General features: G+C 54.8%; 1 protein-coding gene across 1 annotated transcript in view; it reads left to right on the forward strand.

Moving 5' to 3' along the window:
* Window positions 1–24036, forward strand: part of Atoh8 (atonal bHLH transcription factor 8) — a 32150-nt gene extending 8114 nt beyond the window's left edge. The window contains exons 4-5 of the mRNA XM_033762437.1: window positions 939–1130; window positions 20462–24036. Coding sequence (XP_033618328.1) covers window positions 939–1130; window positions 20462–20467 — 198 coding nt within the window. The 3' untranslated portion in view covers window positions 20468–24036. The remainder of the gene's footprint in view (window positions 1–938; window positions 1131–20461) is intronic.
* Window positions 24037–27480: the final 3444 nt, after the last annotated feature.

Genomic DNA, 27480 nt, shown 5'->3' on the forward strand with positions numbered 1-27480 from the left:
AGGTCCACGGGTTAGTGCCGTTCGGATGGATTCTGAGAAGTTTCTGTGTCACAACACCATGCTGTGTTCAAGTGTGCTGCAGTCTTCCTGCTTTCTGTACACGTGTGTGGTGGAGAGTTTGGAAATGAGAGGCTCCATCTCTTCGCCATGTAAATCCCTCTGCAGTTAGTGAGTGAATGGTTAGTTGGTGCTGAATGACTGGCAGATGTTTCGAGTCCAGCTGGGAATGGTGGCGCACACCTGTAATCCCAGCACTCGGGAGGCTGAGGCAGGAGGATCGCTGTGAGTTCAAGACCAGCCTGGGCTACATAGTGAGTTCCAGGGCAGTCTGAACTACATGGTGAGTGAGACCCTGTCTCCAAAAAAAAAAAAGTGTCGAGTCTGGTTGAGCCTGTTGGTATTTATTATGCACCTGATATATGCCATACCTGGCAGCACGCTGGTTCCTGTTTTTGTTAGGACATTATGATTTCACTCTCGAGTTGAATTCTTTGACGGCAGGAGTCAAGTTTTTATTTTTTGGATCCCCAAGTGCTCACTGAATATCCCCAAAATAAGTGTCACTGAATGAGTCCATGGAACATTAGAGCCAAAAAAAAAAAAACATAAAAAACAAAAAACCATTCTCCTAGAGAGACTCCTTCTCAGGGAGGGAGGAGGACAGAGCTCTGTCAGGGTGGAAATTAATGGTGCTTTTATTCAGGTTAACTCAGGATGAGCTGAGTGAGCCTCAGTGTCTTCCCCTGCTAAATGTGAATGTGGATACATCCCGAGTGTGTGCGTGGATGAGCTGAGACATTCGTATGAACAACACGTGCTTAGCACAGATCACAAAACCAGGGCAGAGGGTCGAGATAGTCCTCAGGCAGGTACCCCGGCGGAGGTGGGGGTAGGGAGCATATGCAGCCCCTCTGACTCTGTCTCCCCGCTGTCCCTAGGTGCCATGCTACTCCTATGGGCAGAAGCTGTCCAAACTGGCCATCCTGAGGATCGCCTGTAACTACATCCTGTCCCTGGCACGGCTGGCTGACCTCGACTATAGCGCCGACCACAGCAACCTCAGCTTCTCCGAGTGTGTGCAGCGCTGCACCCGCACCCTGCAGGCCGAGGGACGCGCCAAGAAGCGCAAGGTACGCCCCAGCGCTTGGGCAGCCGCCTCTAGGACTACATGGACAGGAGGGACAGGTCCAGAGACACGCCACACATACCCAGGACCGTCACAGAGCCAGAGAGATCAATTTTCTGGGAGTCCTTCGGGTCCTGGGTGGGACACCGCCCCAGTAATGGAGCTTGCGACAGTCACCCAATGTCTGTGAGGCTGGCTTTGCTCATCACTTAGAGGAGGAGAATTTTCTTTTTTTATCCCAGAAGCCCTTTCTGATCTCCTGTGTTCTCGTGCTGAGTTCCCCATGTGGCCCCTGATGGATGTCACATCAGTGTGAGACTCCCCTGAGCAGGGTGACAGCAAAGGAGGAGCCTTAGCAGCTCCTGGGGAGGGGATTAGGCCTGTAAGGCTGTGCATTAATTTGCATGTTAGTCATTGATTTATTCACGGATTCCTTCATTCATTCCAGAGAGATTTACTGAGCCCGACTGTCAGCTGAGCAAGCTGGGCAGGGGCATAAAGATGACAGCTGCATTGCCCTGGTCCCCATGCAGCCCACAGGATGATCAGAAAGACCCTCCCACAAATGGACAAGGGCCTGACAGTGTGGCCTGCCCTGAGGACAGGGAAAGACAGGTAGAGGAGGGAGAGAACTCCCAAGGGAGTTCCAGAGGCCATTTTAGTGGGAAGTGGTGGGACAAGCAGAACAACCAGGAGGCCACCAGGCAGACAAAGCAGGGAACAGCATTCGAGGCAGAGGGAACATCCTCTATAAAGCCTGGTGTGTTTGGGGAAATCATTGCGGAGGATGGACGGGGCTGCACACAATCATCGTTTGTTAGATGACGATGTGTTGGGCATTTCCTGTCGGGTCAGTGCTGAGCAAAGATGATGGCAGTTGTTTGGGTCTCTTGTCCCAGGTGGCTGGAGGGAGAAAGGCCTAGAGCGGGTCCCGTGTGTGTCTGCAAGATGTCCATCCAGTCCTTCCTAGCCGGCCCCTCCCCCAGGCCCTTCGGTGGGTCCTCAGGCTTCTGGGCCCCCAGCCGGCCTCGGCCTGAATGGACTCCAGGCCCCTTCCAGCCTGGCCACCGCCTCTGCGGTAATTGCAGGCTGCATTCCTGAGGGTGATTTCACGTGGACCAATTAGAAGAAATCCTCATGGAGTGGGTGAGAGGAAGCTCTGGGCAGCTTTCCTTGGGAGAGTGACACGGTAAATGAAGGGCCAGATTGATGGCTCCCTGCTGTGCTCCATGACAAAGGAGGTTTGTAAACTCTCTGTGAACTCCTTGGCCTTCAGCAGCTGCCCCTCCTTGGGAGGTGTGGGCCAGCGGGCGGCGTGGGCAGGCATAGTGTGGCCCCACTCCTGTTGCCCCCTCTCCACCCACCAGAGGTTGCATGAGCCACCCCTCCCTCTGCAGGTGGCTGGATTGGAGCTGACAGCTCCCTGGACAGAGGGGAGGCTGGGTGCCAGGCCCACTAACTGGGAGGTGAGGGAGGAAGTGAGGATGCCCTGCAGAGCTGTGAACTGGCTTCCTCTGAAACCATCTCCAATCTAAGGAACCTTAGAGATGCCGTGTTGTACAGATGGGGAGAGGAGACGGCAGGTTGTGGTTAAGGACCTCCCGAGAGCACGGGTGAGCAGGTGTCTGGCAGGAAGGGGATGCCCAGGGCGCCCTTTCCCCCTGCTGCCTCCTGCCTTGAGGGTAGTGACCCCAGACGCTTGCATCCTGAACTTGAACTGCCTTCCAGGGGGCTCTGGGGTGGAGATGAGAATCCAGGCGGAAATGTGTCTCTTCCCCTTGAGTCCACCCTGCCCCTTGTCTTCCTACCCGGCCCCTGCCCACCACGCCTGGTTTGGGGACCGGAGATGGACCGGGTCTGGGTGTCTTTCCTGTCTCCTGGCAGGAGTCTGTGAGGTCACCTAGTGGGGACTGTGGGAGGCGGGGTCCATCTGTCTTTGCCCTAAGGGCCCCCCTGCTCTCATAGACTTAAATCATATCCACAGTGACACGTTTCCCCTGTGAAAAAGCTCAGGATGCCCCGATGACCCCGTCACTCCCCTCAGGAACCATTGTGTGTCATTCGAACCTCCCGGGTCCTCTGCCCCTTTGGGGAGCTCTATGTGGACAAGCAATTCCTTCTCAGCAGTCAGATTCTTTCCCATGTCTATGTCTGGTGTGTCATTGTGTGTCATTCGAACCTCCCGGGTCCTCTGCCCCTTTGGGGAGCTCTATGTGGACAAGCAATTCCTTCTCAGCAGTCAGATTCTTTCCCATGTCTATGTCTGGTGTCCCCTGGAGCCCTTGGGCTCTCGGGCGCCCCTTTCGGGCCCCTGTCACCTACCTTCTGGGTTCCTGAATCCTTAATTGCTGTTTGTCATTCTCCCTCTCTCCCGCCCTTGTCTGTTGCAGCCTGGCTTAACTACCCCCCTAGACCCTTCATTGAGACTTGTAGCACCAAAGTGAAGCCAGGCAGGGGTGGAAGGAACGTCAGATGTTCTGCCTGGGAGTTGGCTCTTCTGGGCTCTGGGGCTGAGCAGCTGAGGAGCCCCCAGAAAGAGGTTCCTTGCCTGCTGGGGCTGGGGCACCTGCCCATCCCTTCTTCCCAGGGCTTTTGGATGGCCACAGCGGGGGACGCTCTTTAGATACCTTGTGGCTGTTGAGTTGCAGCCCAAACCTCTTGGATCTTTTTGCCTCCCTTTGTGGCCTCCCATCTGGGCCCTGAGGCCCACCTCTGTTTACCAACCCCAGAAACATTTCCTCGTGACTGTCAGTAGCGCCTGTGTGGTGATGGGGAGAGGTGACCCAGGTCTTGCTCTGCCTGTGGGACTCAGCTCTGCCGGGCCACAGCCTGGCCCAGGTAGGGCTCAGCGAGAGATGTGGGGAGGGTTTAAAGGTGTCCTCAGCACACAGTCCTTCCCTTGCCTCCCCTTCCTTAATTCTCTTCCTTCCCCCTCCTTCCCTCCCTTCTTCCCTCCTCGCTGGGACAGCTGTAAAGTGCCCTATTTGTGCTTGATGCAGTGTAGGTACAAAGCAGTTTACCCGATAGTCCCGGCCACCCATGGGCAACTACACACCCTTTGGTCTAGACCAGAGTATCTGGAACCAAAAGTGGCCAGGGTGAGGAAAAAGAGAATGAGGAAAAGGAGTCCAACTGAAGAATTCCTGCTCCTCCGTGAGGAAGCTGTGGATGGGCTGGGGTCTAGGTGGGTGGCAGGTGGCCCAGTGCCCAGCTAGGGCCCGGGGGGCTGGGAGAGGCTGAGCCCCTGAACCTTCCCTCCAGAGCCTGCTCTGCCTGGAGGAGCACAGGCTCTCTGCACTGTCACCTGCCCCTGTCATCGGCACCACCTTTGAGAAGGCCCTGGGACAGGGTGTTTGGGCCCAGTGTGGCTCTGAGTGACATTGAGACAGCAAATGTGCCAGCCCAGGACTCTTCCTTTTACAAAGCCAGTTCCGCCAGTGCAGGGACTGGCCTGATGACCTCACTAATCCTACTAACCTCTGACACCTTGCACATGTTTATTGGGGGATTAAGTTTCCAATCCACGAACTGGGGGTGCATTCAAACCATAGCGCCCCCCAACAGCTCAGCTGCATTTAACTGGGGCCTGAGAGTTTAATCAAAGCAGTAGCCTGGCCACAGGGACAGGCCACCAGGCTGAGCTGCAGAAGGCTGGGGAAAAGATTGGGGCTGTCGGGCTGTGGACAGATGTCCACTCTGGCCACTGTGATGCTGGTGGTTGTCTCCAGGGTGACCGATGGCAGACTGAGTGTCCCACACAGGACTGCTGCCTCGGAGAGGCTGGGCCACCCTCCTTCAGGACCCCTCCTGAAGAGGCTGAGCTCAGTGTCTGGGGGGCTGGCCTGTCCCTCCAGGTCTGAGTTGAGAACAGGACTGAGTGTGCCTTGGTTCTCTCCCCAGGCCCCAGCTACACCCTTCTGCCCATCTCAGCCTTCCTGGCAAGGTGGGAGACCCACATCCTTGAGCGGGGAGTCCTCCCTCTCTGGACTCACAGGACAGTGAGTTTGGAAGCCCCGACATGGCAGAGAGGCCCACATCTCAGGTCACCCGCAGAGGGCAGAGAGATGGAAGGAGCGAAAGGCTCCGGAGATAAAGCAGTTAAGCACCTGGCAGTGGGCCACGTTTCAACTGCTCCTGTTTTTAAAGCAGCAGCTCTCGGGAGCTGAGGACAAGGGAGGTGGGGAGGGAAGAGGAGGAGAAGGAGAGGGAGAAGGAGGTGGCGAAAAGAAGAGACGGTGGAGGAGGGGCAAACCTGTACTTCCACACCTGGGCTAGAAGGGCCCCGCCAGACCTGTGGCATAGGAGAGGACCAGTGTCCTGCAGTCTAGGGGACCCCCTTGCAGTGGTTTTTAGCCATTAGCTACTACTAAAATTGGTGCTGTCCTTAGAGCCTTGCCTGTAATGGCCATGACATCCCTGCCCTGAGTTGCTTGCAGGTCCCGGGGTTGAGGACAGGACACATTGCAATGTACCAAGGTGAGGCCTGAACCTGGGGCCTGAACGGCGAGTGGGGCCACAGCAAGGTGATGTTGAGTGGGTACAGCTCTGTGACATCTGTGTTTTCCCTCTGTTTCCTGCTGCTTCCTGGAGAGAGGATGCTTTCTGTGGAGATGGCAGGTACAAGGTTGCTGACCCTCTGTGAGACTGTCTTGGGTGCAGACTCCCGTTGCTTCAGGACTGGGACAGGCTGAGGTGATGAACTGGTTCTGGGTGGATGGGGGTTGGTATGGGTCGACAGTGCCCGAGGGGCCCTTTGCCATGTGGACAGCTGAGCCTGGACAGCAGTCAGGAGCACCTTCCCTTTTTCTTGTCTCCAGAGCCCCTGGTGCATGAAGCAGAGGCACCATCCTGTCTTTGACCCCACCTGCCATGCACACAGTTGCTGCTGCTAGGGCCTGGACCTCTATAGGGCTAGGGGTCTCCCCTTGGCCCCTCTCTCTGATTTAGCGACCGGCTCCTGTGCTGTGTCACTTCTGTCCACAGAGGTCATTTCACACGATGTGAAGGCCATTCATAGAGACCACTGAGAGTTCCGATGGCACCTGATGAATGTTTCCAGAGCCTGGATCACACGCCAGGCCCAGGCTGGCCGTTTCCTGTGTGTCACCTTATTGGCTTCTCCCACTAGCCCTCCCTCCGCACAGACGATGGCTTCAAGGCTGAGAGCCTGAGAAACTTGCCTAAGGTCACTTAGCCAGCCAGGTGCCCAGCTCCTGCCACTTCACTGCCCTGCCTCCCACGTGGAAGCAGTGTGGGCGGCAGGGCACTGGTTCTCATTTCCAATCCTCTGGGCCAAGTGATTGAGTTAAATACCATTTGCTCGCAAAGCCCTCGTAGTTGTCTATGCTGGGAAAAGGAGGGGTGGGTGGGAAACCACCATCAAATTCCCTTCTAGTCATAAAAATGGATGCCGTTTATTTTTTCTGGCATTCCAGTTACACAGACGTTTGTCACCAGCTGTTTGTTCTAACGTGGAGTGTTCTCAGCTGCTGTTCGTCCTCTCACATTTGACACGTTAGGCCATAAGTCTGGCAGGGCCTGGGCTGGGGGGATCATTAGCTGGGGAGCCTCCCAGGTGAGCTTAATGTGCCCTCACTGGTCCCTGGGTGGTCTGCGCTGTGTGGGGTGCTGATACCCTTGCTCCCTCTAGATTTGATCTGACGCTTTTTTCCCAGTATGCTGGCACAAATGAAAACTCAGGCTCTTGGACACAGTAAGAAAGACCCAACTGCTCATTCTCAGACAGGGGAGCCCCCTCTGTTGTCCCCCGAGCACCCTTGGTGACGAAGAGCCTCCACAGCCCCTCCTTGAGTCAGGGTTCCCCTCTGGAAGCCCCTGCAGGGGCTCGGTGGCATTTGGTCAGGGACCCTGGAGAAGGGATGTCGGAGGGGTGAGGGTTAACTCTAGACAGCTGTACAGTTCTTTTCATTTTCCTGGAGTGTTGTCACTTAACACACATGGATTTATGCTAGGGGGTCCCACTGCAATATCAGGAAGTAGACAAGATGTAGAGCTTTGGGATCAGAGGCCTGCGTTTGAGTCCTGGCACTGGTACTTCTTGCTGTGTGACCCTGGGTCTATGACTAAACTTCTCCCATCCCCAGTTGTTGCATCTGTAAGGTGAGACCACACATACCTGCCTTGCCCCATGGCCAGACGCATTAAAAACATCCCAGAAGAGAAAGGGTTGGCATTTTCTCAGCTAGTACCAGAAAGGAAGTCTCATGAATTTGTAGTTTATATGGAGCCCCAGGAAGGAACATCTCAGGAAAGGGCAGTTCCCTGGGGTAGGTGAATGACTGACCAGCAAAGGGAAAATGAGGACCAAAGTCCATCTCTGGCCCTGTACCCTTAGAGTGGAGTCAGCAAGCAGCCAGTCCCCAAATCCCCGATTCCAAAGGGCACGGAGTAGGACAGATGCAGTCCTGAGTGCGCCGGCGCCCCACCCCCACCCACGTTAGCTCCGCCCCACGTACTGCTCCACAGTTAAGGACCCCCATCCCCGCTGCATGGAAGGGGAGCTGAGGCCCCGAGAAGTGCGCTGCTGGCCCACTACTGCCTAGCTCGGAAATGGCAGAGCTCAGGGTGCACTTGTTTGTCTGTCCTCCATGAACTCTCCGGCTCCTGAGCCCTGTCCGTTGCCCAGTGCTTGCCTGCTGCCCAGCTCCGTGGCCTGTGCCCACCCTAGAGGTCCCAGCACATGCCCATCCCCTGTCCTCTGTCTCCTGTCCTCCCGCAGCAACAGCTCTTATGTAAGCAGCCAGGCTGCAGCAGGAGGAGGCTCCACTTAGCCTCGGGGAGCCAATAGCCCTCTGGGCTGGTATTGGCGCTATGGTGGTGAGGGTAGGGTGGGTCTGGCGGGCACCGCGGGCAAGGCCTGACACCAGGTTAAGTCGCCTGGTGGCCTCAGGCTGCAGCTGGGAGCGCGCCTGGTTCCCATTCGGGCTCTTCCTGACACCAGGTTAAGTCGCCTGGTGGCCTCAGGCTGCAGCTGGGAGCGCGCCTGGTTCCCATTCGGGCTCTGTGGTTTTGATTAGCTGCTCTTCGAGGCGGGCCTGCCGCGGCCCTGGGAGCTCCGCGGGAACAGCGGGTCCCCGCCTGCCGCCGGCCCCCCCTCCTGGCAGCCCCAGACTCCAGATGTTCCGAGCGCTTGCTGGGAAGGCCTGCTGGCGCCACGGAGGGCAGAGGGCAGGGAAAGCACGCGAGCTGGAAGCCCGAGCGCTCCGTCACCGCAGGCCTTGGCAGACTGCCCAGCCCTCGCTGGCACATTCCCCAGCTCTCCCCTAGCCATCTGTTCCCAAAAAGCCCTTTCAGAGCCTCATCATCACTCAGGATACAACAGCGCGAGCAGCTGGCTTGGAGGCAGCAGGGAAAACCGTGCAAAAGGTTCTTTGTGAGGGAGGAAACTCGCTTATGAATAACAGGACTGGACACAGTAAAAGTTGGCGGCTGGAATTCTTGTTTCTCAGGCGCCGCTGTTTTCTCTTGACTTTTTATCTCTGGTTTTTATTTTTTCCCCTGGTCTGCCTTTAATGTTTCTTCCTCTTTTTGCACCAGGTGTGACTTCTTCCCCCTCTGGGGTGCCCGAAGGCCACCTAATTAGCTCTCCCTTTGGAACGCTGCCGAATTTTTTTTCCCCCTCAAAGCTGTTAACACTAGGGATGGTTGGAAGTGACTTTTTTCCTCCAGTCTGGACTGCAGGGGACAGGAGGGCAAGGAGGTGCCTGTGTCTAGGAGGACTTGGAGTGGCCAGGGCCCCCTCCCACCAAGGTTGAGGTCCTAACCAAGCAGGGTGGCAGTAGTCATCCCGCTCGTCACCCCGACTAACCCTGAGCTTGCAGATGCACCGCTGTCCCGTGGAGGGAGGGTGGAGAGCTTAGACCCCCCATCGGCTCATCAGAGAGCCCCACAGAAGGGCTTTGGAACCGTCACACCCATAAACACCCGGGGCCTGGGCCTCCAGCTGATTGTGGCATGACATGCGGCCTTTTTTAAGAACCGGCTGCTGCCACTGCTGCCAGAGCCTTCTGGGAGACGTCTGCCTGGAATCTGGGCACCTCCTGGGAGCCGTCATCCGGTGGCCTGTCCCAGCCGTGGGGTCCTGGGGCAGGGCTGGCAGCTGGGAGGTTGGCCCTGGGGACGAAAGGCAAGAAGGGCAGGTCCTGGCTGCTCTGGAGGCAGGGAAGGGACGCTCCTGGTGTTGGGGTCGGTGGGCATGCGGCAGCCACAGGAGACGGGATTCTCTTTTGTTTGCTCAGGATCTTGTACCTCTTTGCCACCAGCTGCTTCCCTACTGCTTCCCTTCACCCTGGCATGGGGTTCGAGGGACTGGGCTGATGTGGGCGGCTGGCTTCTCCCAGTCCTGGGGCTTTGGAGGGCACTTGGCATTCCTCAGGTCCCCACTTCATTCCTCCTGCCTTCCAGGCTGTGTCGCTTCCAGTCCCCGCTGGAGAGACAGTGGTCTGGTTGGACCATGTATTATGTTCATCACAATTTCAGGGCCATCGATCTTAACCTCACTGCCTGAAGGGCTCAGCCTGGGTTGTGGGATCCTCCTTCCCTCAGGCTTCTGCGGGCAGTGTCTGGGTCTTGACTCTGGGCCCTGGCTCAGTGGTGTCCGCAGGGGCCATGAGGCTGGGTGGCCTTGCCCCAGGATCTCTGCCTCATGGGGCTTGTTTGCCTGGTCGTCAGGGATCAAGGGCTCAACAATATGAGATTGCTTTGTGAACTCTGCCCTCTTTCATGTCTCCTGCCTGAGGAGTTGGCCTTCATGGGGCCAAAGTGAGGAGCCCAGGGGAAAGAGGAGTGGCCACTGCCCTAGCCTGAGGTGCCCATGGGGCAGGAGCCTGGGGCCCTGCTGCACCTCTACAGCACCAGGCCTGGGGCAGAGGGGTCTACAGGCTCTGTGGTCCTCTTGCCTCATTTGTCCCTTTCTATCTTCTCTAGCAATCTGCAAAGCTACAACCAAACTTGGGTAGAAATGTTTCCAGATCGCAAAGCAGGGAACCATTCCCTCCTTTAAGACCTCGCTTCAGTCTGCCCAGAACTCACAGCCACCTGGGGCCTGGCCCAGCTGTCCAGCTGCTCCTGGCTCTGTCAGGTCCCCAGCACCCCTCCCAGCAGCTGTGCTGAAAGCAGTTCTGACCATCTTGCATCCAGCCCAGAACCCTTCAAGGGCTCCCTATGGCCAGGGCACACCTGACCATGCCCCGGGGGATCTGTCACCATTGGTCCCTCCCTCTGTCCCAGTTTATACTCAGGCTGTGCTGAGATCCTTGCCCAATGGGACTATTTTGGACCCATGTGCTCATGCCAGTCCCTGCCTGGAGTGCCCTCTGCCTGTCTGCCCCTTCCTGCTGTCCTGGAAGCCTTCCCTGGCTCCTCCTGCAGCTTCTTCCTCCAGCCCTGTGGAGGCTGCCACTGTCTGCCTTTAGCACCAGGTTATGCTTGGTGCAGGCCAGGAGAGTGTCTTGAGACGTCCCACAAAGTGTGATGCTAAGGGCTGTTCCTCCTGATGTCAGCCTCATGACACATGAGCACTCATTTCTCCTCACACTGTGTGAGATTTCTTGATGGCGTGTTACATGGCAGTGCATGATGGGAAATCACACCCGTTCCACCCTGCTCACACCATGGGTGGGTGTGTGTCCCTCTGGTGAGACCATGAGCCCCTGTGAGCTTATGTCCCATGTCCTAGCACAGGGCAGCCCCCGAGTAAGGATACCCCACTCCCTATCACTGCCACCCAGCTAGGGCTACCCAGCTGTGCTGAAGACAAGGACTGTAGTGTATCATTAACTAGAGGCTTCGGGACACAGCCAGAAAGATGTCCCCAGATTCCCCTGCCTCATACCCTGGCTACCTCAAATTAGCAAGAAAGGCTTTGCATTTCAGATAACAGAAGCTGCTCAAGCAGCAGCTGAAGCTAACAGAAGCCCCTGTTCTTACAGTTTAAAGTCTGAGGGGAGGCAGCTTCTTCCTGGGCTCCAAAGCACCAGACTTTTTTTGCTATCCACCTCTTGACTCCACAATAGCTGCCACAGCACCAACATTTCATCTTCATGCTGCATCCAAAGTCAGGAAAGGAGCCATGCCAGGAAGAGCATTTTCACTGGAGTGGTCAGTCCCACTCAGATATGCTTACCTTCCCTGAATAGGGGATGCTCCTCTTGCGCCTGAGAAAAACACCAGGTGACCTGAGAGAGCCATAGAGTAGACAGCCATGGAGCTCACCCCTGGAGGGATGACCCTGGTTTGTGACAGGTGGTTTTCTTCCCAGGGGTTACCCAGTGTCATAACCTTCACCACTTTGCTAGAACCTACTTTCACGAGCTCACTCAGTCTTCGCTGTGGCCTGCTGGTGGGTACCATTGATCTCATCTTCACTTGATGACCTTGAGATTCATAGAAACCCGGTGGCCAGGTCACTGGTGACCTAGTAGCTCTGCACAGCGCTTTACAGTGCTGCTTTCTTGAATCCTACGGCACCTCCTGGGATCCCCAGTATTTAACGTGGGCACGAGGTGAAGTCACGTGGGGCCACACAGCTGGCCAGGGCTGGGCGGGGCCTAGCGGGCTCATCCGCCCAGCACCACGGCCCCACGCCACAGCCCTCTGCCCTCCTGTCAGTGAGGCTGTGAGCTGCAGGGGATGCCTGGGGGGTGGGGCCTGGGAGGCAGCTCTGCCTCAGCCAGCCCAGCTTTCCTCCTGAGGTGCAGGTGCGCTGGCCACAGGGAGGGGGCCTGGGGACCGTGGGTGTGGGTGGGTTTTGTCAGCTGGGAGCCCTGTGGTCAGGTGCTGGAGGACGAGTGGTCCATGAGGAAGGGGGCAGAGAGATGCGGGTGTCCCCTCCCTGCTGCTGAGTTAGAGAATGGATACATAGATCGGGGTGGCTACTGGCCTAGTGCAGATGTGCGCATGTGTGTGCGTGCGTGTGTGTGTGTTTACCACACAGAGGCCTGCTGCTGTGTCCGCAGGCTTCCAGGAGGGTGGAAAAGCAGCCAGTGGTCTTCCAGGGTTTCAGCCCTTGCCCTTGGGGCCCAGGAGCCCTGAGATGGCCTCAGAGTGACAGGGAGGACAGAGCAGGACGGCTGGACTCGTGGGAGCAGCCTCGGAGAGTGTGCTGCCCAGGGGCCCATCCAGAACTCAGACTGGGCCTGCAGAGCTCCCCTCCGCACAGCAGTGCTTCCTGCCTGGCTTCTACCCACCCGTTCCCCGCCACCACACACACAGGAGTCGGGCAGCACCATCATGGTTATCTGCAGAGCGTGGCCTCCCACCTCCTCCGCATACTCGCACAGTGAATGTTCACTTGTCCCCCTTCCTTGCAGGCACGTGAGTAGAAACTGATGAAGTAAACCCAGAGGGCCCCATGCTGATTTAAGAATACATCCTTTTGAGGGTTCTCTCTGTGTGTGTGTGTGTGTGTGTGTGTGTGTGTGTGTTGGGCACTGTCCTAGGTGCTGGGGTCACTGTGAAGAGCAAAGCCAATGGCGCCGCCTTTTGAGGCTGAGGCTAAGTGGCCTCCAGGCCATGCACAGGATCCAGAGGAGGACCCCAGGAACTTGCCATGCTACTGTGCACTCTGGTCTGACACACCTGATGCTCAGGTGTCTGGAATCAGAGCAGCACAGCTGAGACATAACCTACTAGAGCGAGGCCAGCTTGGGAGCAGATGCCCCTGCGTCACAGGCGGTGGCTTCGACACAGGGGCAAAGAGAAATGCAATAAAAAGCAAAGCCAGAGACTCAGTAGAGCCAAGAGGCAGGGACTGTTGTGTCTGGGCAAAGCTGCCATAAGCCTCGGGGACCTCAGAGTCTGATGTTTGTGGACTACTGTTGTGTCTGGGCAAAGCTGCCATAAGCCTCGGGGACCTCAGAGTCTGATGTTTGTGGACTTGACTATGAGTGGTCAAGGGGAAGCTGAAGCCTGTCCAGGAACAGCTGAGAGTGTTGGGAAGTGCACTGTGCTGATCGGGAGAGACCCATCCAGCTAGCTGCTCCGGCTTCTTCCTCAGGAAGTTGGCTTTGGGCCAGGCGTCTTCTCCCAGGAGATGGGCGCTGGCAGTGGGGCCTTCTCCTCTGTCACGTGCCCTGCAAGATCCCCAGAGCCGGGCACAGTCTCTCCAGTCGGTACTCCATGCCCAAAGGACGGGGGGATGGAAATTCCAGTGTCCCCCACAGACATGGAATCGACCACTCCCCTGGCTCCTACCGAGGGGTCCCGGCAATGTGACCAAGAGTCCCACTTCCTGATGGGTGTGAAGAGGTTGGGGACAGGCACGTGCGTACATGTGCTTGGAAATGCAGATTCCAAAAGCCAAGTGCGTGGCTCTGGAGCTGTTGTGTTTTTTTAATCTCCGGGACACCCTTATTCTGTGGATAAACTGAGGCACAGAGAAGTAACTTGCTCGAGGTCACACAGCTGGTAGAATGGGGAAGTCAGAACTCAAAGTGAGATGGTCTGAGCCATAGTGGGCAAGTTTAATCCCTGTGCCACATCACCTGCCGGGAGTGTGTAATGTGCGTGGGTGTGTGGATGTGTGAGTGTGAAACAAACTTTAACTGTCTGGGCCTCTCCTTCGTGTAGCTGGAAGTTACTTGTGTGGCTTCATGGATGGGACAGATGTGTGGAGCCCTGGATCCCACAGCAGCCTGGGGTCTAGTGAGGGGAGGGGCTTAGAGGTGATGGAGGAGCCTAGGGAGCGCTTACCTGGAACTCATGACGGTTTAGCTGAAGCCTCTTGATTACTTGGCAGCCTAGAGGGGCTCGCGGCCTCTCTCTGTCACCTCATCTCCCTCAGTCCTCCTTGGGGGACTTCTGGCCATGCATGGTGGTCTTAGTGGAGGCTCACTGGTGGCTGCTGGCGTGCGTTGCTCGTCTGGGTGCCCTGTTGACACTCTGGCTTGGACATGGGTGTGGGGAGTCTTAGAGGGCCAGGAGTCAGGGCCCCTCCTGTCCGACCAGCTCTGCTCCCCTCCAGCCTGAGTGCTGCCTCCCATTCTGGGCGAAGGTCTCAGGAATCAAGAAGACATCATACAGCTGAGTGGTGGGGCTGGGCAGCCTCAGACGGCAAACAGATGGAGGGGCCTGGCTCCTGACAGGAGAGGAGGTAAGCCTGATGGGAGGGTGTCAGACAAAGACATAGGCCATGAAAGAGTTGGCTCAGGGTCACACAGGCAGAGCACGGAGAGATAAACCTATCAGCAGCCAGAGATCTGTAGCCTGTAGCCTGTGGGCCTGCAGGCTCCCTTCAGGCTGTGCTCTTGGCTCTGGGGATGCCAGGGCCCCCACTGCCCACCACCACCTCATAGGCTCCAGGAGTTCAAGGCCAGGATTTTCTTAGAACCAAGGAGGGCGCAGCTAGGCTGAGGGCTTGGGGTCTAGCAGGCCCTGTTCACCATGAAGAAATAGGTCCTCAGCTGCTGAAGGGTCACCTTGCTCTATGGCATCCTTACCATGGGCCTGGGCCAATGGGCAAATTGCTCAACCCTCCGTTTCCCCTTCTGAAAAGTCAAACTGTGACAGACCTCCTGGGGTGTGAAGAGCAAGGTGCTGGGCAGATGGCCGCCCTTAGAAAACAAGTGCTGAGCACTGATCACTCTTTTGCTCTGGTGCTAGGTGCTCCAGCAGGGCACCCCTCTCTGGGTAGCAGCCTTAAGGAACAAAGAGGATAGGGTAGTTGCCAGCCTGGCCAGCGGCAGTAGTTCCTGGCTTTTCCCTGGGATTAGAGGCTGAGCTGCCCTTGGGCAGGGCCTCAATCCAATGCTTGTGACCCAGCTGCCTCCTAGCAGTAACTCAATAAATCACAGTTGAATAAATTAATTTTCCCCGGGGCAGACAGACTCTCGTGGCTCCCAAAGGCCCTGGCCATGGCACAGAAACTCTTAGGATCTCTGAGGACCCTCCCAGCCCCGACACAGTGTGATCCTCGATTCACACCATATCCCGCCCTCAGCCAACAGCAGCCAACTCCAGCTGCTCGTAAATTCCCTACCTGTCACCCATGGCGTCCAGGCCAGGAAGGTGGGGGCCCTGGGGACCAGCCCATGCATACTGGCTCCAGCACCCCGGGGAGCAGAGAGGCAGAAGTCCAGGCTGCTGCCTGTGCCCGGAATAACCCGCCAAGTAGGCCTTCAGAGATGCGAAGACAGCCCACTGGGCACGGCTGGAGTGTCAGAGGACAAGGCCTGCCCAGCACAGTCTGCTGCGGTGAAATGCGGCGAGCGGACGTGAAGCACAGGAACAGACCCGCGTGTTGTGGTACTGGGGTCTTCTCCTGGAGGAGAGACGCGAGTGGGATAATTTTGTTTCCTGTTCATGCTTCTGTATTGTCTACAATTAAGATACCAGCATATAATTAAAACATTTTTACAGCTCTGTTAAGACATGGCTTTTAGTATATTCAGACAGGTGCAGCCACCACCAAAGCCAGTTTTAGAACATATTCCCTCAGTTGAGCCTACGCTGGCCTAGGATTTGTGTGTGCCTTACCTGTCATTCCTATACTCCAGCCTCAAGCCCCATGATCCTTGCAGAATTTCTAGTCCTGGAAATGTCACATCAGTAGCACCATGGGCTGTGTGGTTTGTTGTCACTGGCTGCTTTCTTGTGGCACAATGCTTATAAGGCTCACTTGTGCTGTAGCACGTATCCATACTCCATTCCTTTTCATGACCGAGTAATACTCCATCACATGACTATACCACATTTTGTTTATTCATTTCTCAGCTGATGGACACTATGTGATTTTAAAAATTGTATGTGTGTGTGTGTGTTTTTTTAAAGAATTGATTGAAAGCAAATCGGTCAAGACGACAGTTGGTTCAAAGTGACTATTGGTCGTTACTCGTTTTGAGACTTTTCAGCCTGTGATGTCACTTTACATCTTCAGATGGTCCTTAATGGAACTCAGGACCCATCTCTGTGGGAACACGAGCTGGGCCTTGGCAGGGGTGCGGGGCTAGGTTGTTTTGTCGACTTTTTGTAACTGATCTAAAAAGTGTGTACTGTTGCATGCCCATTTTAAAGATGGGGGAGCTGTGGCTTGGTTGGAAAGGTAAAGGTTAAAGTGTACCCAGGGCCCCAACCTGACTTGGAGCTCAGATTCAGAGACAAACATGAACCCTCTTTTCAATCCTACCCTTTGGTATATTGAAAGTGGAAGAAAATAGTGCCTAATAATGTGGTTCTTGTAGCTGCTTCTTCTGTTTCTTCCCTGCTTCTCTGTCATGTTTTAGTTGTAGAACAACATATGAAATCTGACTGCTCTTTTTAGGACAGATCAGTTAAAAAAGATGTCAGAATTTCAAGGCCCTTGGATGTTTTCCCCTGCATGCAAAAGGTGTATCCAAGTTGCTTAAATGTAGTGTATAAGGCTGTGGATTTAGCTCAGTAGTGCCACAGCCTGCCTTGAAAGCGCAAAGTCCTGAGTTAAGTCCCCAGTACAAAAAAAGAAAAAATTAAATATAGTGTATAATTTGAAAATAGTAAAAATAAATAGTTGAATAGGTGAAGGGGACATTGTAGGCTGACATTAAATTTAAAAGGTAAAATAACTTATGAGGCAGATAAAACAGGTTTTTTGTTTTGTTTGTTTATTTTTGAGGCAGGGTCTCACTTTTTGTAGCCAAGGCTGGCCTCAAACTCTCAGTGGTCCTCCTGCCTCAGCTCCAGAGGGCGGGGATTACAGGCATGCACCAGTACACCTGGCAAAAAAAAATTTTTTTGGGGGGGAGGGATTTAGCTCAGTGGTTCCACTGCCTGCCTTGCAATCCCAAGGACCCAAGTTCGATCCCCGGTACCAAAACAAACAAATAAACAAATTTTTTTGGTTTGGTTCTGGGACAAAATGTTTTTTTTAAATGTCTCCATATGTTTCCATAGTGGTAGAATTACCCTGCAGGACACAGAAGTGATTAGGAGAGGAAAACAAAACACTTAAAGCCAGAGACAAACAGGTGTGGTGCCACTGAGCTAAGTCCCCGGCTCAGGGTTAGATATATTTACAAAAATATTCAGTGTTCTGAGCCTGCCTCCCAAGTGCAAGGTCCTGAGTCTGATCCCTGGTACTCCCCCCAAAAAGTTCAGTTTTTTCATTTGAAACAGGAAGATTTCCTTGGTATATCAAGGCTACAGTCAATTAAATGTCTGTTATTGGAAAGAGTTGTTCTCTTGTTCAATAAGTAGTACTTTGTGGGGTGCAGCTGTGGGTCAGGAACCGTGCTGGGTGCTGAGGGTTCCGGCAGCCAACGGACCACCCGCTCCCTAGGACCTGACATTCTGATCTCAGACAACGAGCAAATGGGAGAGTGGCTCCTGATGGTGACAGATGCATCTGCCTTGCCACTGTCGAATTGCCGCTCGGGGACCCAGTGGGTCAGACCCACCCACTCGGCAGTCTCATCTAGTTGTCTTCCAGGTTTATCTCAGCAGCAGAGCCTGCTGTTTAAAGGGACCCTTCAAGGGCTGGAATGTAGCTCAGCAGCACTGTACCCACCTGGCAAGCGCAAGGTCCTCAATTAAATTCCTGGTACCAGAAAAAAAAAAAAAAGAAAAATCCTAAAGGGACCCTCCAAAGCAAGGCTGTGCTGGAGGGACCTAGGGACTGTGAGCCAAGGAGCAAGCCACCCCAAGAGGCTTGGCCAAGTACCCACCTGAGGCCAAGGCAGGAGGGGACTTGAACCCTCTCCCGCTGCACCGCCCCGGCAATGGTAGGACATTGCTAGTCACTCCCTAGGAGGGCATCTGCGGCCTGATTGTCACCATGGGCAGTGCTTGCTCTCACCTATATTTGCAGCCATATACCCTGTCCCACATAGCACAGCCCCATACTGTGGAGTGGCACTGGCAGGTGGTCAGCCACAGCTCAGTAATCAAGTGAAGAGGCTGGACCAGTGGACTTCCTCCGCTGGCTGGCAGAGGCTGCTCACAGGTGCTCAGACAGGGCCTAGCAGTAGGAGTTAAGAGCGGACCCCTGAAGTAGTCACACCGTTACCGGTGGGCTCCCAGGGGGCAGGGCTGGAGTGAGTTTCTACTCATAATGCAGTGGCAAGGACTTGTCCAAAATGTCGGGGAAATACTGACTAGATGGAGCCAGATGAATTTCTTTACTGCAGGACTTTGCTGAGCCTTTAACCCTGTTCTACACAGTGACTTTGCAAGATGGGGCCAAGGTCTGTGGTGTTGCCGAGACTCATGGAGACCTCGGCTGGCTAGGGTGCTGCAGAATGCTCTTGGGAAATACTGTACAAGTGAGGGAATTAATGCACAGAGAGGGAAGGGGCGTTACCCAAGGTCACACAGTCAGTTAATTGCAGAGAAGGTCCTGGTTGCAGCATTCTTCGTGCCTCTGTTGGTAGAAGGTTTCCTCAAATAGACAATGCACATGCTGGATTCCTGGGCTTGGAGATGTGCTGGGAACAGGGTCCAGTGTGGACACCCAGTGTGGGGTCAGGAATTGAAGGTCCAGCCTCAGTGAGAAGAGCCTGTCTCATGACTTGGGTGGCAGCCTTGGCTTCTGGGGGTCTGAGAGCCGACAGAGGGCTTGCGGCTGGGCCCAGGCTGCCCGGCCGGGAGGGTGGCTCCGGGCCCAGAGCACAGTGGGCCGCCCAGGCAGCCAGCGCCAGGACGACGCAGGCTGTAAATCACGGGTGGACCACAGACCCAGTGCCATCCCCACGGGTCTCCTTTCCGCTTCTTAATCCTGCTCCTCAGACTCGGTAACAGAAAGCAGATTCTTGCTGGGGCCAGCCCTGCACAGTGGGCTGGAAGATGGGAGCCTGGGAGTTACCACATCAAGATCCCACACGCCTCTCACTTTTCCTTTCTTCCCTGTGTAGCCACTGTTGGCTGGAGAGCTCTGCCTGTCCCTGGCATGACTCCCTCATCCCCCTGGGTCCCCACTTCCAGCGGAGCCCAGCCTCTCCTGCAGCCGGAGCTACCAGGGCTATGGTTAGCGGCCCTCCAGCCTCGCGGTTTGGCTCCCCTGAGGCTCTCCAGACCTCGACGCAGCTAGGGCTGCCTCAGTGTGGTAGAATAAACACTGCTGAACTGGATTCAAATCCTGGGGCTGCCAACTGCTCGTGCTTTCTTCTCAGCGCCGTGATTGCTCATCCCAGTGGGATGTGAGAAAGCTCCCTGGCATTTGAAGGGGCCAACAGATGTTCTGCTTTGACGATGAGAACTTAGCTGTTTGTTCTGGTTTGTTGCAAGAACTGAGAGACAGCAGCAGCCTTCTGTAATCTTTGGGTTTGGGAGGCTGAGGCAGGAGGATCTCTGAGAGCTGGAGGCCAGCCTGGGCAACATAATGAGTTCAAGGCCAGTCTGAACTATAAAGTGAGACCCCCATCTAAAAACAAAGCAAAATAATTGAGAGACACCCCGTGGCCATCTGTCTCGAGAGTGGCACTGAGTTCAGCTGCCAGAGGAAAATTCCACAGGTTGAAGATTCCACAGGGTGAATCCAGTCCAACTTAGTGGTTTTGGGTAGAACCCACATGAGCTCCCTGGATTCTCAGGGTGTCCCACGCTCCTTGGCAGAGTGAACAGAGTAGGACTCTGGGTCCCCCCTCTATCTGTGTCCCCCTGACTCTCCAAGTAGACACAGTCATTCTTAGCTTCTCTGGGCTCCACAAGCTGGACTCCATTTGTACTGCTGAAAAGAAAGTTTGAAAAGTTTTGCTCTATTTTGGCAATACTGTTTTATAGATGAGGAGATTGAGGCCCAAAGAAATTAAATGACCTGTGTCAGGTCACACAGCGGGCAGGTGATGGCTTCAACCAGAATGGGCCTCATTTGTTTTGTTGATCAGACAGGGTCTCACTATGTAGTTCAGGCTGGGCTTGAACTCACTATGTAGCCCAGGCTGGCCTCAAACTCACAGCAATCCTCCTGCCTCAGCCTCCCAAACCCAAAGATTTATATCTGGGATTATAAGCATGTGCCACCACATCTAGCAAGAGAGGGCCTTGTGACTCCTGGTACAGTGCTCTTTCTGAACAATGTGGGAGACAGAGGAGCCACAGTCAGCCATTGCAGTGGGGGTCAGCCGAGGAGCCCCACCTGCACGAGGTTGTAGCCCTGGGGACCATGGTGTCTGGGACTCTGGCTTCTTCCACCCAAAGCAACAAAGCAGCAGAGCCTCTGAAGGGCAGAGGTGGGGAGGAAGGGACCTCATGGAGGCAGCCTGTCCTTCAAGGTGCTGTCCCCTGCCCAGGCCACTCAGGTGTGGAGTCCCTTGTAGGGCAGCTGTGAGGATTAAGTGGAAGGAAGAGCCACGGGAGCCAGCGGCTGGGTGAGCAGGGCTGCCTCTCATGCTCGGTCGTTTCTTTCAGGAGTGAGTGGCTGTGGACCAGGCCGAGGACGCTGCGGTAGCCTCTCTCCAGCCAGGCCGAGGACAAGGGGAGCGGGCCAGGCCAGCCTCAGCCTCTGTCTCCCCCAGGATGCCGCCAGCTTTCCACCTGCCACTGCTGCTCAGGTCACCCAGGGCAGGAGCAACCCCACCTCCCGGTCGCCTCCTGTCCTCCCCCAGCTGCTGGGCTTGGTTCTCACTCTGCCTGCTGCCTGGTCAGGAGGGAGAGCTCAGCCTTCCCCTTGGTCAGGACCTGAGGCTGCAGAAATTCATTGCCAAAGATTCCACAGAGACTCTGAACAAGATGGGGGATGAAACCCAGCAGGGAAAAGCCACACTGCGGCTCCGTGACTCTGCTTCTCTCGTTGCCCGAGTCTTATCTCAAGCCAAAGACAAACCGGCAGTTCTACCAGCAACTCACTGAAGCTGTGGGCATTTGGTGACCATGGGAAGCACGTGACCCTCTGAACTGTTGCTCTGTCTACACTGGGTCCTGAGGTGGCAGGGTGCAAGTTAAACCTCCTGGGGGTGCCTGAGAGGATGGCATGGAGGGCCTAGCATCCCTGTGCGTGTCCTTCTCTTCTGACAGCTGCCCAGGCCTCAGACCCGGTTTCTCAATGTTCCCTGGGCCCAGGCTCCTTCTGAGGGCCTGAGTAGCCTGAGAAAGGAGTGCAGTGGGGGGAAGAAGCAATATCCCCCCTCCCAGGGACTCGCCCCAGGTCTTTGCTCCCCTAGCCAGTGGCACCCTTTAGCTGGGAAAGCAAGATGGTGCCCTGTGGGGAGGCAGTGGTCTGTCACAGGTGGGCAGGAGGGCAGAGGGAGGAAGGGACCAGGGGAGCGGGCCAGGATGTGGGGTAGGGGGTGTGTTTAAAGCCAAGGCCTGCTCTTGCCTTGTGCTCAAAAGGCCAAAGCTGTTCACATCTGTGCTCAACCATCTGCTTCAAATTGAAGTAAAAGCCCCATCATGTAAAGACATACTTGGTTGTGTTGAGTGGACTCTGTGGGTGAGCAGGCCTTAGGCCTTGGCCTGTCATCGGAAGGGGTATTGTGAGGGAGAGGGTTGGTCTCTTTGGAGGTTGTGAGTCATTTAGACAGGCAGTGCATGTGTGAGACCCCCAGGCCCCCACCACGGCCTCAGCCTGGGCCAGTGACCAAGAGGCCTAGTCCTGAATGAGCAAGGAGTGTGGTCTGCTTTATACCTCACAAGCTTAGGAAGGCTATTAATCCCATAACACAGACGAGGAAACTGAGGCCCAAGGAGACAGGGCCAGTCAATGATAGAGCCAGTTCTTCTCTTTTTTTTTTTCCCCCTGGTACTGGGGATCGAACTTGGGACCTTGTGCTTGCAAGGCAAGTGGCAGAACCACTGAGCTAAATCCCCGGCCCCAGAGCCAGTTCTTGAATCCAGATGGGCTTGCTCGAAATGTTCTGCTCCTCAGCCTTCTCCAGCCCCATTGCTGGTCCCAGTCCAAAGTCTTTGTGGCCCCGTCGTGTCACTTATATGAACCTAAGACAAGGACAGTAAAAGGCATGGGAGACAGGGAGGAGGCCATGAGGTAAGAAACAGGGAGAGGAGGTCAGGGTGTTAGGGACAGGGTTGCCCAGGGAGAAGGAGCGGTGATGGGGGCTGGTGTTCGCACTGGATGCACAGTTTGTCCCTGCGTGTCGCCCAGCACCACGGCCTCTTCTCAGGGTCCAGCCTGGTTGTCTGCCATGCAACTGGCCACAGGGAGCCTCCTCCTCCTTGTATGCCGGGTCCCCTGGTGTGGCCTTTGGCCAGGGACCCTGGGGGTCACAGAGGCAGGGATCAGACTGCAAAGGTGCCCAGAAAGAGGCCGGACAGAGTGGCGTGGAGGATCCAAGAGGGACAGTGAGGAAGGGCCCATCACCCAGGACCCTAGGCACAGGTCACAGTGCCACGCAGTTGTCCCTCTGAGCAACCCTGGTGGCATTTCTAGAGAAGCAGGAAATGTGGCCCATGCAGCATCACACTGTGACCCGCGGCCCTTTCTGTGAAGAGCAGGGCCCCTCACTGTGCTGCCATGGAGCAGACCCCGGGCACCCCCACCCCTCTCCTGCTGCGCACAGCCTGCATCGCCAGCATCCCTTTCATTTGGAAGCATCTCTGCTACCAGCTGTGCGGCAGACATCAGGCTAGGCCCTGTGAAGAAAGATGGTCCTCAGTGGTGCACGTCTTCATGGAGCTGTGGCTCTGTATGGGGAGTTGGACTGACAGACAAGAAAGGATTATGACAGTCAGACACCTAAAGTATTGTGGGTGCCAAAAAGAACTCACGCCCCTTGGGATATCAGAAAAGGATTTCCTGGAAAGGGGTCACGTGAATTGGATCTTGAAGGGTGAATAGAAGTTTTCTGAGCAAAGGACTAAAGTTTGTGTTCTCCTTGTCAACTTCCTCCCCAGTACAGTGACTCGTGCTCTTTGCAGGTGCATGTACATACACAGTCCTTCTCCTCTGTAGCTGGCACACGCGGTACATTCCTGGGGACAGATGCATATCCATTCTGCCAGCAGCCGAGCAAAAAGACCCTCCCCAAAGTGTGAATGACAAAGAGCCCTGCTGGGGCCCTCAAGGGCATTTTCCAGTCTGGCCAAGGGGTGAGGTCACAGAGACACCTGCAGATATGTTTGTGGCACACCCGTTTGCTGTGGGTCACTGGGCACAGGCCCCAGAGGGGTGAAGGGACACTGCAGGGCCCCGGGGATCCACGAGGATGCGTCACAGTGCGCATTGCTCCCCTTGGACAAAGACAAAGTCAGGGAGTTGAGGATCCCTGGCTCGCAGGCCGAGGGACTCAAGCGGGAGGTCCCAGGCCAACAGAGTAGCAGAGCCATGGCAGGGCCTGCTGGGAGCCACAGCGAGAGGTGTGGCCCTCCCTGCCCGAGGCCTTGCCCACGGTCCTGGGTAGATCACCAGGGCAGCTGCTTGGGTTGGGGCCAGCGCCTGCCGTGGGCAGCCTTGCCCAGCCTGCCTGGGTGGATGCGGGCTACCCTTGCTTTCCTCCGCGGTTGCTTCAGACCCCACAGTGGCTGCTGCGAGCAGCCGGATGATGAGCAGCCTGCCTTTCAAAGCCAGACTCAGCGCCATGAGCTGCCGTTCTCCTCTGCCCTCCGGCTACTGCCCTACGTGGCTTTTGCTTCCAGGCTCAAGGACGACATTGAGGCCCGAAGGTCCTGCTTTGCAGAAGAGGCCAGCTTTCCTCAGCCTCCTGGGTTTTCCCCAGGAACCCTCTCGGAAGCCAGGCAAGACAAAGAATCCAGACTGATAAATACCAACTGTTTCACAAATCCATGGGAAGTCTAATATCCAGGGGGCACGAGGAAATTCCTAGAGGGCAAAGATTGGGTGTAATTTATCTTCAAATCTTCAAAAGGGCCCTGCAAATTGGACATACTGATTTTTCAGTGGAATGAATGAATTTAAAAACTGGAAAATTGAGGTGGGTATGGTGGCACACATGTGTAATTCCTGCACTGGGTAGGCTGAGGTTAGAGGATCACAAATTCAAGCCCAGCCTGGGCAAGTTATTGAGATCTTGTTAAATAAATAAATAAACAAACAAAATAGGGCTAGGGATGTAGCTCAGCATGGAAGCCCTGGGTTCAATTCTCAGTATAAAAAATCAAAAAAGCAATTCACTCATGTTTGGCTTTCTTCCCTCCACAAATAACTACCAAGCATTTATTTGGGCAAGACTCAGGTAGAATGGGACCAGGCTAGATGACCTTTTACAAGGTCAAAGGGAGAAGGGGCCAGGGTCAGGGTGAAGCCAGACTTGGGGCTATTTGCTCTGTCTGCCACTGAACCTTTGTAGAGGACAGTTTCTCAGCACAAGTGCTTGTGCCCAGTGGACTCTGAACAAACACAGATCAAGTATGTGGGTGAGCGAGGGCACACAGCCACGCCCCTCCAGCCCCATGTCTAGGTCACTAACCAACAGTGGCTTTTTCTCAAAGGCCCTTGCTTCCCACAGCTACTGCAGATCAGCCCAGGAGCTCTCTTTGCAACCTGGTCTCGTGGCCGCCCTGGAGCAGGCCCATGTGCTGGGGGACCACGGGATGACATGGCCGAGGATGTGCTGATTAGCGCTCACAGGTCTCTTTCGTCTACTCTTTCCTCCCCATGGCGGACGCAGGCTCATTTTCCCAAGTCTCCCTGCGGGCCCATGGCCTGCAGATTGAAGTCCAGGCTCCTTTGTTCCCCACGATAGGCTGTCCGTCCACTCCTCCAATGTCTCCAAGGTCTCCCAGTTTCCACCGGGCCCGGCTGCTCCCCCAACTTGGCCTTCTGGGGGTGCTGTCCAAATTCCATCCTGAGATGTCAACAGCTCCTCTTTCTAGATCATGTCTGTTTCCTTTCCTTTGGCTGCCTGGAAAGGAGGTTCTATCTGGATCTTGTTTACCTTGTAATCTGACTCCTCTGCATCGCTTCCTGCCAGGCCCTTGCCTTCCCCTGGAACTTGGGTTCTTTTAATTCCAGAACCCAGGACAGACAGAGAGGCCCTGCTTAACCCAGCAGCAGTGACCTGGTACCCGCCCTTCTGTCATAGGGCTCACCTTTCCTTTTCACCTATAAATAAAAACATCCCTCCCCTAGTCCAGTGGGGACTAGTCCAGCAAGCCCAGCAACCACCCAGATCCCTGTAGAATCTCGGAACTCACATCCCAGATCTCCTGGGTCTGCTGAATGTCAAATTTCACCCTCAGCCACCTACTATGGCTGATCCTTCCCTCTGGCCTGCATCCACCCAAGGGAACATGGCCACTTCCTTCATGTCCCTAGAGCACTGCTTATGCAAGGTATTGGTGTGTGGAGTTGTTTTCCCTATTTTGATATATTTTTTAAATGTTTATATTTACAAAATAAACAATAAATAAGACTTTGCCTTTGACTTCCTAATTTTTGTAGCTCATTTCATTTATTTTTGACAGGTTCACCATGTTTCTGGCAGTTCTAAATTTCTCCTTGCTCTGGCTTTTCTCCCTGACACTACATTTCTGGGCAGTGACTCACCCCCAAGTTGTCCCACAGCTGGTGTTTAAATCCAGTCTTTCTTTTCTTTATTCTGACAGCCACCCCCTGCCCTGGCTGGCTCCCCGGTTGTCACCAAACCTGGGCCTGAGAGTATTTGACTATGGAGTACGGTGGCCAATGGATGGGTTATAAGCCACCAGGGCAGCTGACCAGGCAGCTCACCTGCTCAGCTGCACGGGACTGGGGGGTCGTCTCTCTGGGAGGATCAACATGTGGCCTTGGGCCAGCCACAGTCTTGTCCCCAGGCTCTGTCCTCAAGGCTTGTCCAGAGCCAGCAGATGGGCAACGACAGGGAGGAGGGGACAAGACAGAGCCAGCCCTGCCCTGACAGAGGGAGGCAGAGGCAGAACCATGCCCCAAACCACCTTCAAAGCCATCTGGCCCACAGACAACATGCTTTTCTCCTCAGGATTGCATTTCCAGGCCCACAACCAGAAGTTTCTAGAGAACTACCCCCCTTGCATACACATGCACACATACCTTTTTGAAAAGTAAAGAACTAAAAATGCTTCGAGGACCCAAAATGGAGAAATTCCCATTTTTGTAGATGAAAATAAAAAATATAGTGAACTTTTGTTTTAAAAACAAAAATTAAGGCAAGGGGTTTGACAGAGATTTTTAATGTCTCTTCCAGGGGTGAGAAGATGTCTAAGAAGCCAAATACTGTAATGTGAGGAACAGCTCTGAGATGAATAGGGCGAGGCCTTTTAAGAACACAGAGTTCAGTGGTCCACTCCACTGGGGACCGCAGCTTAAGATATCCCCATTGTAAAGCCTCTGACATTTAACCTTGCAAACTCAGTGCCTTTATTATTATAATTATATATAGTATATATATAATTTCTATTGTGATAAAATATGAGTCATTTTAACTACTTGTAAGTATACAATTGGGTAGCAGTAAATACATTCATAACATCATAGAACCATCACTACTATATATGCTCCTAACTTTTTATTATAAAACCCTCTATGTCCATGGAGACTTTCTGTCTCCATGAATTTGCCTAGTCTAGGCAGCTCATAGAAATGGAATGGATAATATGTTTGTCTTGTGGTGAACTCATTTCACTGGGCATAACATTTTCAAAGTCCACGCGTGTGGTAACACGTGTTAGGATTTCCGTCCTTTTGTACAGATGAGCAGCGTTCCATTGCATGAACAGACTACACATTGATCATCTGCCCTGTTGCTGCACAGTGCTTGCTCTTTATTTCAGGCTCTGACTTCTTATGGAATCTCAACAGGGGTCCCTGGAGCACTGTTTGGGGACCGATGGTTTATGAAGCTACTAGAATAGTAGAATATGAAGCTCCTGCAGGGAGCTAAGGGAGATCAAGGGAGAGCTTTGTCCTTTGAATCCTATAGGACACTTGGTCCTGCTGGCCTGTGGGGACCTGCCGGGAAGACTGACGGCTCAGGGCTGGTGCCATCTGTCAGGGCTGCCTCCCTCGCTTTGGGGACAGGACTGGACAGGAGCCAAGCTTGAGGGGAGCAGTTGGCCAGGAGGCTCCAGCCCCTTTTGGCACCCTCACAGCTCACAGTCTGACAAGGAGGTGGATGGGCCGTTCTGAGCCCTGCCCTCACTCCCGTTCCTGTCAGCCTCTCCCATAGACAGTCAGTTCTGGCGGGTAGACAGGAGGACTAAGGGATCCGGGAAGTGATGCCTTGAGTTCTCTGGTACGTGAGGAAATTCCCACAATAGTCTCCAGAGGCATATGGAAAACATGTCCTCTTCTGTGAATGGGAGAGGCTTGGGCTTCAACCTGGCTGGATCTTCAACCCCGCTGGTGACACCCCCCCCAGTACAAGCAGACAGTGGCCATGTGACTTCCAAGGTCCCTCCTGGCTAGGCAGTGTCCCTCTGGGCCCCCAGGCTGCCTGTCCTGCTTGCCTACTCGAATTCTGGGCTCTGATTAGAAGCACCCCCCCCATATGGTACAGCCA

This window comes from Fukomys damarensis, unplaced genomic scaffold, assembly GCF_012274545.1.
Source record: "Fukomys damarensis isolate Sample0158 unplaced genomic scaffold, DMR_v1.0_HiC HiC_scaffold_2, whole genome shotgun sequence".
NCBI lineage: Eukaryota > Metazoa > Chordata > Mammalia > Rodentia > Bathyergidae > Fukomys > Fukomys damarensis.